At 37.5% G+C, this 14615-nt stretch overlaps 1 protein-coding gene across 3 annotated transcripts in view; it reads right to left on the bottom strand.

Moving 5' to 3' along the window:
• LOC126416153 (protein croquemort-like) overlaps positions 1–14615 on the bottom strand; it is a 235427-nt gene that overhangs the window by 105395 nt on the left and 115417 nt on the right. For 2 of the 3 annotated variants that reach the window (XM_050083705.1, XM_050083703.1), the window contains exons 3-5: positions 3542–3698; positions 3303–3466; positions 3069–3213 (exon numbers count right to left, since the gene is read on the bottom strand). In XM_050083705.1, the coding sequence (XP_049939662.1) occupies positions 3069–3213; positions 3303–3466; positions 3542–3670 (438 nt within the window). In that variant the 5' untranslated portion in view covers positions 3671–3698. Of the gene's footprint in view, positions 1–3068; positions 3214–3302; positions 3467–3541; positions 3699–3918; positions 4373–14615 lie in introns of those variants that run through there. The other variant, XM_050083704.1, reaches the window with a different exon arrangement.

Genomic DNA, 14615 nt, shown 5'->3' on the forward strand with positions numbered 1-14615 from the left:
AAGAAAACATGTTGCACACCGGCACAATTAAAAGGCACTTACATAAAGCTTTTGGTCACAGCCTTCATCAATAAAAGAGAGACAGAATGCATTCCAACCTGAGTTGCTGGAGTTGGCGCAATCGCGCGCGTGCGTGTGTCCTTTACTGATGAAACCTGCAGCCAAAAGTTGTACTTAAGTGTCTTAACTGTGCATGTCTGTTAACTTCATGTGTCTTCTTTATGGTAAGTAGCAATCTATCTTTTCCTACATTGTTGATACTCCTGCCTGGAGCTACATAGTTTATATTCCTACCAGGTCTTTCCATCGTCTGATATTATTTTAAATTTGGTGTGTATCACGGTGTCTTCACATAACTCCGAGGTAGAGCTAGCCTCTGGAGATGTGTGTGCCCTGGTTGTATGCCACTACTTTAGTTCAACTGATGAAAGTACTACAGACTGGTTTCACTCAAAAGAATGACTGGATAGCTCAGTCAGCTGACACAAAGAGTTGTTTTAGTTAAAAGATTGAATACGAGGGGGGCAGGGTCGAAAAATTTCTAGCCCAACAAAGAATGACAAATTTCATAATATCAATTTATTTTTTGTGTACATGAGACTGGTGCGAGTGAGAGAATGATGTTGGACTGGCTTTCTTTCTGTTGAGAGGTTTGTTCTGAGTATGCTAATTATAGAGAGAAGTTGGATAGGCCAGGTGTGGTTGTTCATATTGACGAGTCTCAGTTCGATACGATGAAGTATGGGAGGGGCAGTTTCCAGATTGGTTTGTGGGTATGGGGAGCTGTTATTTCAGGTGTTGGGTATGCTGATTGTGTTTTTACGGCTTTGGAGGGCCATAGTAATGGGAAATTGGTGCATTTTAATCAAGAATATATTGAGGGGAGCTATATAGTTTCTGATGGATTTTTGTCTACATGGGTTTGGGAAAGTGAGGTTATGAGCTTTTAGTTGTTAAATCTCATTTAGATGAGTACTGCTGGCAGATGAGCATCCCTGGGGATAATTGTATTTTTCACATTTTATGAGGGCTGTGGGTAGTACGCACAGGTCGAGGGTGATGAGTTATGGGGGTTGTGTTTGCATTAATGTTTGGGGCAGAGGGGGTACTGGTTGTGAAGTTAATGGGGCGGTTTGTGGGTGGTGGGACTGTTTGATGATTATGTTGTAGAGGACCAGTTGGTGGCAGTTTTGTCGTTTTGTAAGGGTTGACTGATTTTGGTTAATTTTGTGTTTGTTATTTGTTGTCGGTTTTTTCAGGGATGTGTGATGTGCGTGGTTTGGGGTTTGCTTAAGTGTGTTTAGGAGCTTTTTTTTGTTGTGTGTTCTTTTTGTGTGTAAAGGGGAGGGGGGGGGGGGGAGACATCCTAGATCACATCACTGCATTCTGTTTCCTGTAAGTAATTTTTGTTTGGTGTTCATTTTAAAGTATCTGTGATGTTGTGTGTGTTTATGGTAGGTTGACTGTTTTATTTGATGTAGTGATGTCATTTTTGGGCTGTTGAGACGTTAGGGTTTGGGTCCTATTCTTCATAGTTGCAGGTGTTGGGTTTTGGTACTGACAGCTGCAGTTGCACTATATAGGTCAAGTGAAATGTCCGATTCCATTTTTCGTAGTTGTATGTGTTAATCACTCAGTATCAAAAGTTGCAGTTGCACTGTAGAAGTCAAGGGAAATGTCCGATTACATTTTTCGCAATTGTGGATGTTGGTTTTTGGTATTGACAACTGCGGTTTGGTTGAGCTATAAAGGTCAAGGGAAATATCTCATCCCTGTGGTTTTTGTTAGTGTAGTAGACTGCTGTAATTTTTTTTTGAATCATTCAGGGTTGTTTTTTTTTTTTGTGTGAGACATGCTTACCAATTTGTGTATGTAGTTACATATTGGATATGCTGAAAGTAGCTGTTTCCGCCATACTGACTGTCGTGTGTCAAAGCGGAAAAGTGAAATCTGATACTTCCATATGGCCAAACAAACAATGGAAAATCCTGGATGTTGGTCATGTGTGTGCAGTTGTGCCTATCTGCAACTTTAACAAAAACACGAAGATATTGGCGATGAGGTCATCCACGTGTTAAGTCCATAGGGTCAGTGTGTAACAGCCAGTGGCTTGTGATGATTTAGGCTACTTTCCTCCAGGTATACTCTCGCATGCACTTGGCATGACAGGAGACAATTTACAGACTGCAGAAAAGGGTCGTAAGGATAATAACGACAAGTGGTTGCATCGGAATCTTTAAAAACCAGATCTCTTTACTATATTAAATACATTCAACTATAAGCCTGCTGTGCACTTCAGAAACACACTAATAACTTGGTCCCAAACAGTTCTGCACATAATCATGGAACAGCAGAACAGTACAGTTTGGCTTCACATTCACCAACGAAACCGAAACTAAGGAATTAATATGTAGTAACTGAAGGATTCAGACTATTTCCCTTTTCTTAACTAATGAGATACTGAATCATATCTGGGGGGAATTTATGGCACACCTTACTAAAACAACAAACTGATTGATAGACCTATACTCAGCCATTAAGGAATAAACAGTTTGATAATAGGGGGAGGTACTAGGAGGAGGGGAGGGAGGGGGGAGGAGGGCCTTTACAGGGAAGCCAAGACTCATATGGATGTATGTTGAAGCTGTTACAAACAGGTGAAGAGACTTTCACATGATAAGGCTAGTACAGGAAGTGTCATCAACTACGGATTTGGTCTCGAGGGAGCAGCGGTTGCAGCACAACAATGTTTAGCATAATGTGAACTGTCTATTAGTAATGACATTTTATTATTAGGGTAATGTTCAGAGGCTATTTTTGATAAAATTAGCTATATGGCAATGTAATTTAATTTGAATAAATTCTCCAGGATTGTGAGAGATGGTACCACTGGCAGAGTCACCATACTCATCAACTACAGTAACAGTCCACTGGTGCACATTTACTAATCGCAATTCATTTTCCTTTAATTTTTGTTTTTCGTCGAATCAGAAGAGAAACTGCAAATGCCCAGTTGGTACTTTTTTTATTAAAATTAGTACACTAAACAGAGCAAAATTTTCACTTACTGCAGGAACAGCATTTATTGTCATAATCAAATCATTCTCAAGTCCATCAGAAAGCTCTGGAGCAAACTGCCAAGTTCTGATATTCTGAAATGTTATGGTACCATTATTGTCATTCCAGCCTAAAATATTCCTTCCGTGATACTCCCTGAAAATATTTAAAATGTCATAATTCACCAAAACATTAACCAGCTTATACATTATAAAAGATACCTGCAAGCCATGTTCAGAACCTACCTGAATACATAAGGTCCAATTTCTTTTAGTATTGGTTTAATGGATTGATTCTTTGCATATTCCTCAGAATTGGTTACATTGAACATATAGAACTCCATATACAAATCTACTGGCAATTTTATCCACTTATCATAAGTCAAGGAACCTTCCCTTAGAACCATTGCCTATGGAGAAAAATAATGGTGAAAACATACTCTCTGCAACAGCTAGCAGTTTCTGCATCTGCATAGAATACTTACAGAACTCAGAACACTGTCAACTATCATGTTCATGAAGCCACCAATAAAAAGTCCTACGACTAAAAGGCCTCCTCCAAAGCCAAACACCAAAATTTTTTTTGTTTTCACTGTGCACGAGCAGCAACCCATGTTTTTATAATTTAAATGGCTTTATTTCCTGAAACAAGAAATGATTCATTATTAGTGCTAAAAAACGGATACATATTTATATTTAGGCCTAATAATTCTGAAAACTGTGGGCACTTGTGTAGTTTCTTATAGTTAGGCCTATATTAACACAGCTAACTGTACCTGGCAATGGATGGACACCCGTTCCCTGGCACAACAGAGACTGGTATCTTATTATCAAACAGCTCTCGTTGAGTCCTACTACTTACCAGGCAGCAGTTCCCCAATGCTATCTCACGTCAACATGCATTTTCGTTTATTAAATGCTGGGCTCTGGAGCAATCAATTATTTCACATTACTACTTTGGGCTGAAACTACAGAAGCACTTCTCGACAAATCACACGGTATTAACAAAGACGGCACTCTCAAACACGATCAATAAAAAGGAACAGGAATCTTAGCATTCAAACCGATTTATTTCGGACGTCAACACTGATTTGGTTTTTAGAATCACAATTTGCAACTTTTCACGGACGGTACGAGATAGTCGATTACATTTTCATGTTTTTCTACATTCCATGCAAGTATACTGGACAATGTTCCTTCACGTTAACATAACCCGTCTTTCCCTGCAATGCTTGTACCACCACAACAGCACTGATATCACCATCTAACAATCGCATCACATGTTAGGGCCCAACGTCCATAAAATGTCAACAGCTTTCGATCTTTAGATCGATTTCTATACAGCTCAGCATCGATTACAAAGTTATCATAAGGACGAAACGTATTAAATGCAGTGCAATGAAATAAATGTGTCGATTAGAATGACATAAATGAAGATGCAATAAAATGAAAAGATATCACTGCAGCCCGTTCAGATAGGTTAAACTTGCAATGTATTTAACATGCAGTGACAGCACTAAATGCACTGAAATGAAACGAACGTATCCATGAGAATTACATAAATGCAGATGCAATGAAACGAAAAGATATCACTGCAAACCGTTCAAATAGGCTGAACTGCCAATAGAATTAACATGTAGTGACAGCTGAAAGGGGCTTGCATGGAAAGGCCGAACAACTGCGAGAACTCGACGTAGTGACGTCAACAAGAAGCGGCGAAAGTCATTCGTTTAAGTACACAGAAATCATATTGCGTGCTACTAAGTTGTGTTTGCGTGAGTTTAATGCAATATAATATACTTTTATGCAGTTTCAGCTTCATTACGGCTGTGAACTGTTGCGTACCAAAATATAATGGAAATTACACAGCAGAAAACAAAGTTCATGTCTTCAAATTTACTAACGACGATCTAATAAGACATACGAGGCTCCATTCAATTCCATAGTAGGATATCGTAATTACTAATTATTCAGTAGTAAGTTTTATTCTGAAGGTAATTTAGTAATGCATATTTTACTTTGTGGTGTATTATTGTCTGCCATATCACTTGGCTTGATTGAATATATTATGACTAATGTAGTTCGTTGCTCATTTTTGAGGTGTGTTGCGGGAAATCATAGCTTGATTCAAATGACCTGCAGGCTTTTTTTCTATCTCTCCAGCCTACCTATCTTCAGCTGCAGGAAACCCAGAAGAGCGACCGCAAGAGAAAAGGATAACGTTGGAGGGAGGAAGCAGTATTGTTGGAAAGCCTGAAGATTAGTGTTTCCGGCCATAATGAGTATTTAAAAAGAATTTCACATAAAAACCTTGAGAAACTGAAACATAAAACAAACGCAATAACTTTCCAGAAGAATTCGGTGAAAATAGTGGAAGAAGAGTGAATTATTCTTGGGAGTATCGATCTATCTGTGAGTTTCCACTATGTAGTGATTGGTAATCATTTGAAAGTGGAGGTCTGTTCAAAATGAGTTTCGTTAAACAAAGTTCTTGTCACAGAAAATGGTGTGAATGCAACTGACTATGATGTGCACACCTCAGTGTTTTTGTATGAAAATATTATTTGGAAATTTGTGAATGTTTTACTAAACAACTACTGTACTTTTAGAAATTCTCCATTTTCCTAACAGTCCATATGGATGAAAATGACGCATTTTTTCAAAGACGATAGCAGCCTTGTTTATAAATGTGCTAATCACATTGTATATGTTATGCACGAAATTAATCGTAGTTACGCCTTCTTGATTGTTTTTGCCTCATTTCCATATGAAGATCTATACATGTTTTCTCTGTAACTGACCTCATTCAACTATCAACTCGGAACTCGCTAATTTTACAAGACACACAATTATTTCGGTGTTGGCTGCTTTATATTACGATCACTGTTTGGCTATGAAGTCACAGTACCGTTGTTTGGCCTTCTCTCTAGGTGGTGCCATCAGCACACTAGTATTGACAATACTAGTTTGTCAACTTTCATTATACTGAAGCGACGCCACAATATCAATAACACTGACAAAAATGCTAGTTGACGATATGGTTTTACATTACCTGGACCAGACAGACTATATAGAAGAAAGAAGATTTCAAGATGTCAGTCAATGCAACTGTGAGTCTAGTACGTTTGTCCAAAAGTTGTCCCAGTAACTGAAAAATCTAAAGCAGTTGCAAGACTTGCAATCTCTATGAAAACAACCACTGTCATCAGAAGAAACTTCAACAGACTCTCTAAGAACCTCACAAGCAGCAACACCAACAGCTACTACAACAACTCTTAGCATCAGCACCAATCACCCAGCAGCAGGAGATAGTTAAACACGCTCATTTAGAAGGAACATGAGGCAATCAAATCACCTGATCGATTTTTTATTGCCAAAGCAGCAGCAACAACAATTTCAAATGAGTAGCATTTAAACTGAAGGTGTGTGGTACTGTAGATATCCCTACAAATTCAGTAATGAAGACCTTTTTCCAACATGTTCAGTCCCTATGTAACAAAGCTGAAGATTTAAATTTACTAATAACACATGAATTGGAAGATATTTCTGTAATGTGTCTTTCAGAGCACTGGCTTAACGAGATCTTAATAAAATTTGTCTACCTACAAAATGTTCCTGTGAATGACTACTATTGTCAGTTGGATAATCACTGTGGCGGAGTAGCCATATTCACCTTGGACATTCTAGAAGTTACTCATATAAGTCATATTACCCACCAGAATTGTGAGAAAGACTTTGAGATGGCAGTGATAACGTTTTCAGAATTAAATTTCGTAATATCCTCAGTGAACCATTCCCCATTAGGAAAGTTTGAGGTATTTAAAAAAAAATGGACTGCTTCTTAAATAAAGTACGAGAAGATGTGATCTTATAGTTAGACTTTCTCAGTAAATGTAAATAGAGAGCTGCTCGAGTCAAGCTCATCAAATCAAGTAATCTTAATGTTACACTAAACCTTGCAATGAGAATCACACCAACCACACAGCCTTGGATCAAATGCTGACTGATAAAGAAAAATTTCAGTGATCTCAAAAGTATTCTGTATGGGATTCAGTGACCACAAAGCTTTAAAAATGACCACCACATTGACGGAAGACAGTCAAACAACAACATACTTAAGGTCAAATTTAGGATCTTCAGACAGGAAAGCACCAACGGCCTTGCCACAGTGGTAACACCAGTTCCTGTCAGATCACAGAAGTTAAGCACTACCAGGCTGGGCTAGCACTTGAATGGGTGACCATCCAGTCTACCGAGCGTTCTTGGCAAGCAGGGTCCACTCAGCCCTTGTGAGGGAAACTGAGGAGCTACTTGATTGAGGAGTAGTAGCTCCGGTCTCATAAACTGACATACGGCCGGGGCTGAGGTGTGCTGACCACTTGCCGCTCCATATCCACATCCAATGACGTCTGTGGGCTGAGGATGACACGGCGGAAGGTCGGTATCGTTGGGCCTTCCAAGGCCTGTTTGGACAGAGAGACAGGAAAGCAGAAACCACTTTAACTCATTACCGCACATTGAAGATTGGTCCACTGTCTATGAATGCAGTCTGGATACAAAATTCAGTATATTTCTAGAAAAACTGATACAGCATTTTCATACAGCCTTCTCTATTAAAATGACAACTCTCAGAAACAGTGTAAGAACCAATGGCTGGGTTACAGAAGGATTTGGAATTCTTGCCAGAAAAAAAAGAACTACACGAAATCTGCAATGAAAATGATGTCACAGCAGATATACTCACTGCAAAACATGCACAAATATTTTAAAAAAACTCATAAAACAGAAAAGAGAATGCACAGTGATAGGCATATAAAAATTCTACAAGTAAAGTAAAAACTATGTGAGACATCATAAAAAAGAAAACAGGCAAAAATAAGAAAACCAATTAGAATGTTGTCTTGTTACATGACAGTAAAACTATTACAAAACCAAGTGAAACAGCAGATATATCCACAAAAGCTACTTTACTGGAATGGCATGAAAATTTAACTGAAAATAATTTTGTAGGAGGTCAGCAACCAACAGAATACAAAGTCAAAGGCTGTAAATTGGCATTGTTCAAATGGTTCAAATGGTTCTGAGCACTGTGGGACTTAACATCTGTGGTCATCAGTCCCCTAGAACTTAGAACTACTTAAACCTAACTAATCTAAGGGCATCACACACATCCATGCCCGAGGCAGGATTTGGACCTGCGACCGTAGAAGTTGCGCGGTTCCGGACTGCGCGCCTAGAAACGCTAGACCACCGCGGCCGGCAATTGACATTGTTTGTGGATCATGTAAGCAAGGAGGAAATAGTCAAAGCTGTTACAGATCTAAAAACAACACATTCAGCAGGAATTGATGGCATACCCAGCAGAATCTTACAGCTCTCCCTCCAAAATATTATTGACCTCTCAAGTGAGAGGTAACTGCTCATTAGATTCAAGTATTTTGCGATCAGCTAAAAACGCCGAAAGTTATACCAATATCCAAAGGTGGAGACTAAAATAAAATGATAAACTATAGGCCCATTACAAAAACATCCTGTTTTTTAAAAGTATTGGAAAAATTATGTAGAATAAGTTAATAAACTTTACAAGCCAAAATGGAGTATTAGCCAGTCTCAACACTGTTTTCAAAGTAAGAAATCAACTGACATCAGTATATGAATGTACAACCACTGCTTTAAAAGTTAAAGATGAAAAGTGTGCAAACAGCAGGTATATTTTCAGACTTAACTAAAGATGCTTAGCTACACAACTCTTCTAAACAACCTTGAATAGGGCACTAGGGGATTAGCAAATAAAAGCATTCATTCATTTCTCAGTGATTGCAAGAGAAAAGTGACCATTAGACATGTAGATGAAGAACCACAAGTAGTCTCAGAATACTTGTCAGAAGAATGCCCAATCACCTACAGGTTACCTCAAGAGTCAGTAATGGGACAATTTCTTTTCCTGATATATAGCAATGATCTGGATGTGCTTGCTGAGTCACACAACATGATTCTGTTCGCTGGTGACACAGCAATATTAGTAAAAGCAGCAAAACATGAAGATATTCAACATTAAATAAACTGCATTACAAACCAACTAGGTAAATTGTACGCAATGAATCAGCTTATAACAAACAACAGGAAAACAAAATTTCTTGGAATTTGGATTCAAAGTGACCTAAAATGGGACAAACATATTGAACACATAAATGTTGAGAAGAGTACAGGCTCTAAAAAGATCCATAAATGTACAGGCCCTAATGTCTGTGTATTAAAAACATTGTAATGCACATTTAAAATACAGACTCATATTCTAGGGAAATTCACAGACAGGTGTGGGGACCTTCAGGACACTCACACACAAACAGAAAAAAAACGATTAAGGTTATTACATGGAGCAGGGCTAAACAGTCATGTGAATGAGTATTTGATACTCTAAAAGTGGTACCAGGCATATTTATTGTTGACATACTAATTTATATAAAAATTTAGTTCGAAATGGCAATAGTGTTAGAAACAATTACGTCTTATATAATCGCAGCACTACATTAAAAAGTAACTTGCATTAACGCCCAGCCCATGGAAGTGGGTGTCAGAAAGGTAAATGCTATTTGGGAATGAAATATTTCTGTAAGTTGCCAAATGATATGAAATGTGTACTGAATATTAAAGTTTGAAAGGTCTGTAAGAGAAATCCTACAGTACCATGGTGTCTATTCAGTAAGTTAATTTACTGACAAATCGAAACAACAGAACCAAAAGAGTAAATAAGTTATTTCCAAAGAGTCTTGCAATGCACAACGGTATTACTGAATGTGTGAGGCGCCTCTTTAGCATCTGTTTTTATCGAGAGTCTCTGCACCACCACAACCTTCAGAGGCCATGGAAGTAGCCTACTTGTAATAACAATGTAGCGCTTATCATGAGTTGTAAATCTGGCTTTTAGTCACAATCTGCCACAAATTTTCAGGGGCCTCACATGTTCAACAATATTGTGAAACATGAGAAAACAGATCTAACATTGCGCACTCATTTGCGATCGCACGGTGCCAGCGATAAAGCCAGAATGAAATATCTATAATGTTTCTCATATTTCGTAAACGGTTTGAGATATCAAAATCAGATTTTGGCAAATGATAGCACACAAAGAGGAGAGTATATTGTCGCATGGTTACTATGCAAAACTTCATTATATGCCATTTTATTCCACTAACTACAGACTTTTCTAATGAAAGAAGTAATTTTTAAGGTTAATCGATAACTGGTGAAACGAGAATTGCCTTAGGTTTTGAAACAAGTCACTACATGTTTATTTCGTACCGAGGACATGCTTTTTCATGAGTTGCTGACCTTACTTTTCCCCATAACCTCACTTAATAAATTTAATAAACCACTGTTTCAGAATTCTCTCGCAATTGTGTCTGCACAACATGACAGTGAAATGAGACTGCGTAAACTCCGCTGAGTTTTGGCAAAAGAAGCAAATTTTAACATGGCAACAAGAGAAATGTGTAGCTTTTACTCAAAATTCCCCACTCATGACTCTTCTTTGAAAGTTACAAACGATTAGCAAACCAGGCGAAAATAAATCACTGCATTTTCGATGGAATTCTTTTTAGATACTAACCAAAGAAGAGGTGACAGATATTTTTGAATGGTCACCACGCAAATATAGGCGTGAAGGGGCCCTGCTTAATATTTACAAAAAATGTGAGCATAGGCTTCAGTTTAGAATGGCACTTTCCCTCGAGCACTTGGCAGTTGCCCTACAGCACCTGCCCACAGCTCAAACCACTATGCTTTCCCCACTTGTGCCCTGCCTACTGCGCATCTGCTGGCCACAGCATTTTGCATGCACTATAGTATCAGAATATCTGTCCAGAAAAATACCCAATCACCTACTGTAACGGGACATTTTCTTTTCCTGATATACATCAGTGATCTGCATGTGCATTCTGAGTCACACAACATAATTCTGGTAATGATCGACTATATGCTTTAAGATGGTCAACAGAAGATTCTCTATGAAACTGCATATTTTTTTATTTAGAAAGTAAGCTGGCAAATTACATAACAGTTTGGGAAAAATTCGAAAAATACATCATACGTCTCCAATGACTAGAAAGACGTCTGCGAAATGCATGTCTACTTCACCAAATTAACAAAACAAAAACAAAAATTTACATTAATTGCCTGAACATATCCTTGCCAGGAAGATGTAACTGCTTCACAGGTCTTCATGGAAATTTACTAGTTATGTTTGCTGATATTACAAAACTAAACTTTGAGCATTCTAATGACCCGTCTGTTGCCAGAATCTCATAATTACTCTATATGTCTCGTCGACTGCTATTACATCTCTCACTAAGGTATTTTACTTCTCTATTTTAGAACATATCAAAATTAATAACTTGTCATACGACACAGGACTCACCAGAAAACAAATTTTGCAACTTGAACAAGTCAATAAGGCGTTGGGCCACCTCTGGCCCTTACACAAAGAGTTATGCAGCTTCGTATTGATTGACATAGAGGTTGGATATCCTCCTGTGGGATATTGTGCCAAATTCTGTCTAACTGGTGTGTTAAATTGTCAAAATCGGAAGCTGGTTGGAAGGCAATGCCCATAATGCTCCATACATTCTCAATTGGGGAAATTCTGGTGATCTTGCTGGCCAAGGCAGGGTTGGGCAAGCATGAATACAAGTAGTGGAATCTCGCCTTATGCGAGTGGGTAATAGCTTGCTACAGTTGTAATCATTTGTTTATCCATTCAAATACATCACATTCACTGGTTTGCACCATATTCAGATTTTTTTTGTCTTACAGTGTACTAATAAGTTACAAAGTCCTGAATAAACAACCTTCTAAGAAATAACCAGGTTGCACTGAACGAGTTTCTTCAGCTTCCTTTCAATTTAGTTTAGCCATGTATAAGTTTTGGCTTCGAATCAAATTCACTAAAACAATTACTGCCTGATTTGAAGGACCAGCTACTAAGGAAGTTGCAACGATAAGAAATATTTAACCCAAATTCCTACTTCATGAAGAACACAAAGCTGCGCCTTATCTTAGTAGGACTATCATCAACAAACATAAAAATAATTTTCAGTTTGCTACAGGGAAGTGTAGTAGAATTATTGCAGTACTTTCCTGATGATGGATAACATGAGCCTGTGTCTCAAACGTTTTACAAGTTACACAGCTACGTCTGAGGAATTATTCATTATAATTATCATTAATATCCATTTGATGTTTACATCTGGATAAAAGCTTCCTACAGACCTCTCCATGCACTTCGTTCTTCAGTTATACACGTCCATGTTGCTCCTATATGTTTTCTGTCATCTACAAGCCTTCCATTAAGTGATCGTTTCTGTCTTCTCTTATCTGTTGGGATCAACAAAAAACTTTCTTGGTCCATATGATGTTCATTCTCCCGATAAGATACCCTGCTCACTTCCATATAATTTTCATTATAGGCATAATTACATCATCTATTCCAGTCTGTTCCCTGACCAATTTGATTTTCTGTTTCACCTAGTAATTGCTCACAAATATGCCCTCATTTTATGAATTGTTTTTGTATTAGAAATCAATGTCTGATAATCTCAATGCATAGCCACCAATATCCACTGATCATAAATTTGAATTCTCAGATAAATCAGAAACTTCTTTTTGAAATACCTATTTTGTTTACAATAAGCCTCCAGACTATTTTTATCCCTCTGCGTGTATCTTTTGCCTGAAAGTCAGTCACAGTCTTACACTGCACAAAATAAAAACTTATCACAGATATGTTGTACTATTTTATTTTTGAAATGTTTCTTATACCATATTATCGTCTTATTATGATAGACTAAAGGTGACTCTACTACTACTACTGACAGGTAGCCCTTAATTTGATATGTATGGATATTAAGTGAACTAACCATAGTAGATCCTAAGATAAACGTCTTGAGTAATTACTTTATGGATAGTTGCTCACCAAATAACATTGTAGACAGTGCTACTCCATCAACTAAATGTATGACAAATGATAGAAAGATTGACTGCTCGAAAATGAAATTGACTGGCATGTATTCATCATGAAAACTGATAGTATTGATCGCAGGAGCTGATTCAGAAGCATTCAGATTTGGGCTGAGACAGCTGTGAGCAGTCTCACAAAACTCTATCATTCCTGGCAGGCTGCAATACCATGGGTAGTGTTGTGACAGGTTCAGTTCTTGGGATGTTAATATTTCTGTGGGAAAAAGAATATTGTAAGCAGTTTACTGAGAGACTCAAGCATTCACTTCAGTCCACAGGACATACTTAGCAACTTCTGCACGTACATCTTTCTGCAAGAAGTTTAGTTAAATAGACAATGACACAACTGCTTCTGCTACTTTTTAAATAGAAGAAATAAACTGCGAAATTCTAGGCTACAAAGATAGGTTAGCTGAACTGGAAGAGGAATTAAAATGACGTCAGATGGGCAGTATCAGTGTAACCAGAACAGTGGAAAATAAACGAATAACATAGATAAAAAAGAGCTACAGGAAGGTGATGATTGCTGCAAAAAAGTCGTTTAATGACAAAATAAGATATAATATAGAGAATAAAAGCAAAGCAGTCTGGGATGTTACAAAAAATGAAATAGGGAGAAGCAAACAAATGCAGAATAACATACTGCTAAGGGAGGGAAATACGGTAATAAATGATCCATAAGACTTAGCAAACTATGTAAACGAGCATTTTTCAAGTAGTGCAGAGAAGTTACAGCAAAAATTCCCCAAAAGAAACATAACACCTGTAAATAATGTTGCACTAAATACAATAATGTTACTTCCAACCACAGAGAATGAAGTCAATAAAACTGTTCAAAAACTAAAAAATAAAAGTCGGTAGGATTAGATGAAATACCAATGTGTGTACTGAAACAATGCATAGCGATTACACAAAGCCCCTTAACAAATATAATAAATGAATGCTTCACATCAGGGACATTTCCAGAGAAGATAGAACAGGCAACAGTTGTACCTTTTTTAAGAAAGGTAATGAAGAAGACATAGAAAATTAACAGCCCATTTCCCAGTTGTTACCATTCTCAAAAATAATGGAAGCAATTATGAAAGACAGATTAATGAATTATCTGAATAAATACAATCTTTTAAGCGAATCACAGCTTGGTTTCTGAAGTGGCAAAAATGAGGGGTCAGCCACAGTAGAATTCACAAAAGATGTATTTGATGCTCTTGATAAAGATGAGTGTGTCACAGGCATATTTTTCGACCTTTCTACGGCCTTTGATACAGTCGACCACAAGATTCTAATAAATAAATTAGAAGCATTAGGAATAAGAGGGGTAGTTAATGACTGGTTTCGATCATACCTAGCAGATAGGGCACAAAGAATAGAAATAACACATACTGCAAATACTGTCTAAATATTTTGTAAAACACTTATCAGAACAAAAATGCATTAATACAGGGGTTCTGCAAGGTAGCATATTAGGACCAATACTATTCCTGATATACATCAATGACTTTCCCAGAAGTGTTACTCATGGTGAAAAAAATTCTCTTTGCAGAT

Source organism: Schistocerca serialis, chromosome 8 (genome assembly GCF_023864345.2).
Source record: "Schistocerca serialis cubense isolate TAMUIC-IGC-003099 chromosome 8, iqSchSeri2.2, whole genome shotgun sequence".
Classification (NCBI taxonomy): Eukaryota; Metazoa; Arthropoda; class Insecta; order Orthoptera; family Acrididae; genus Schistocerca; species Schistocerca serialis.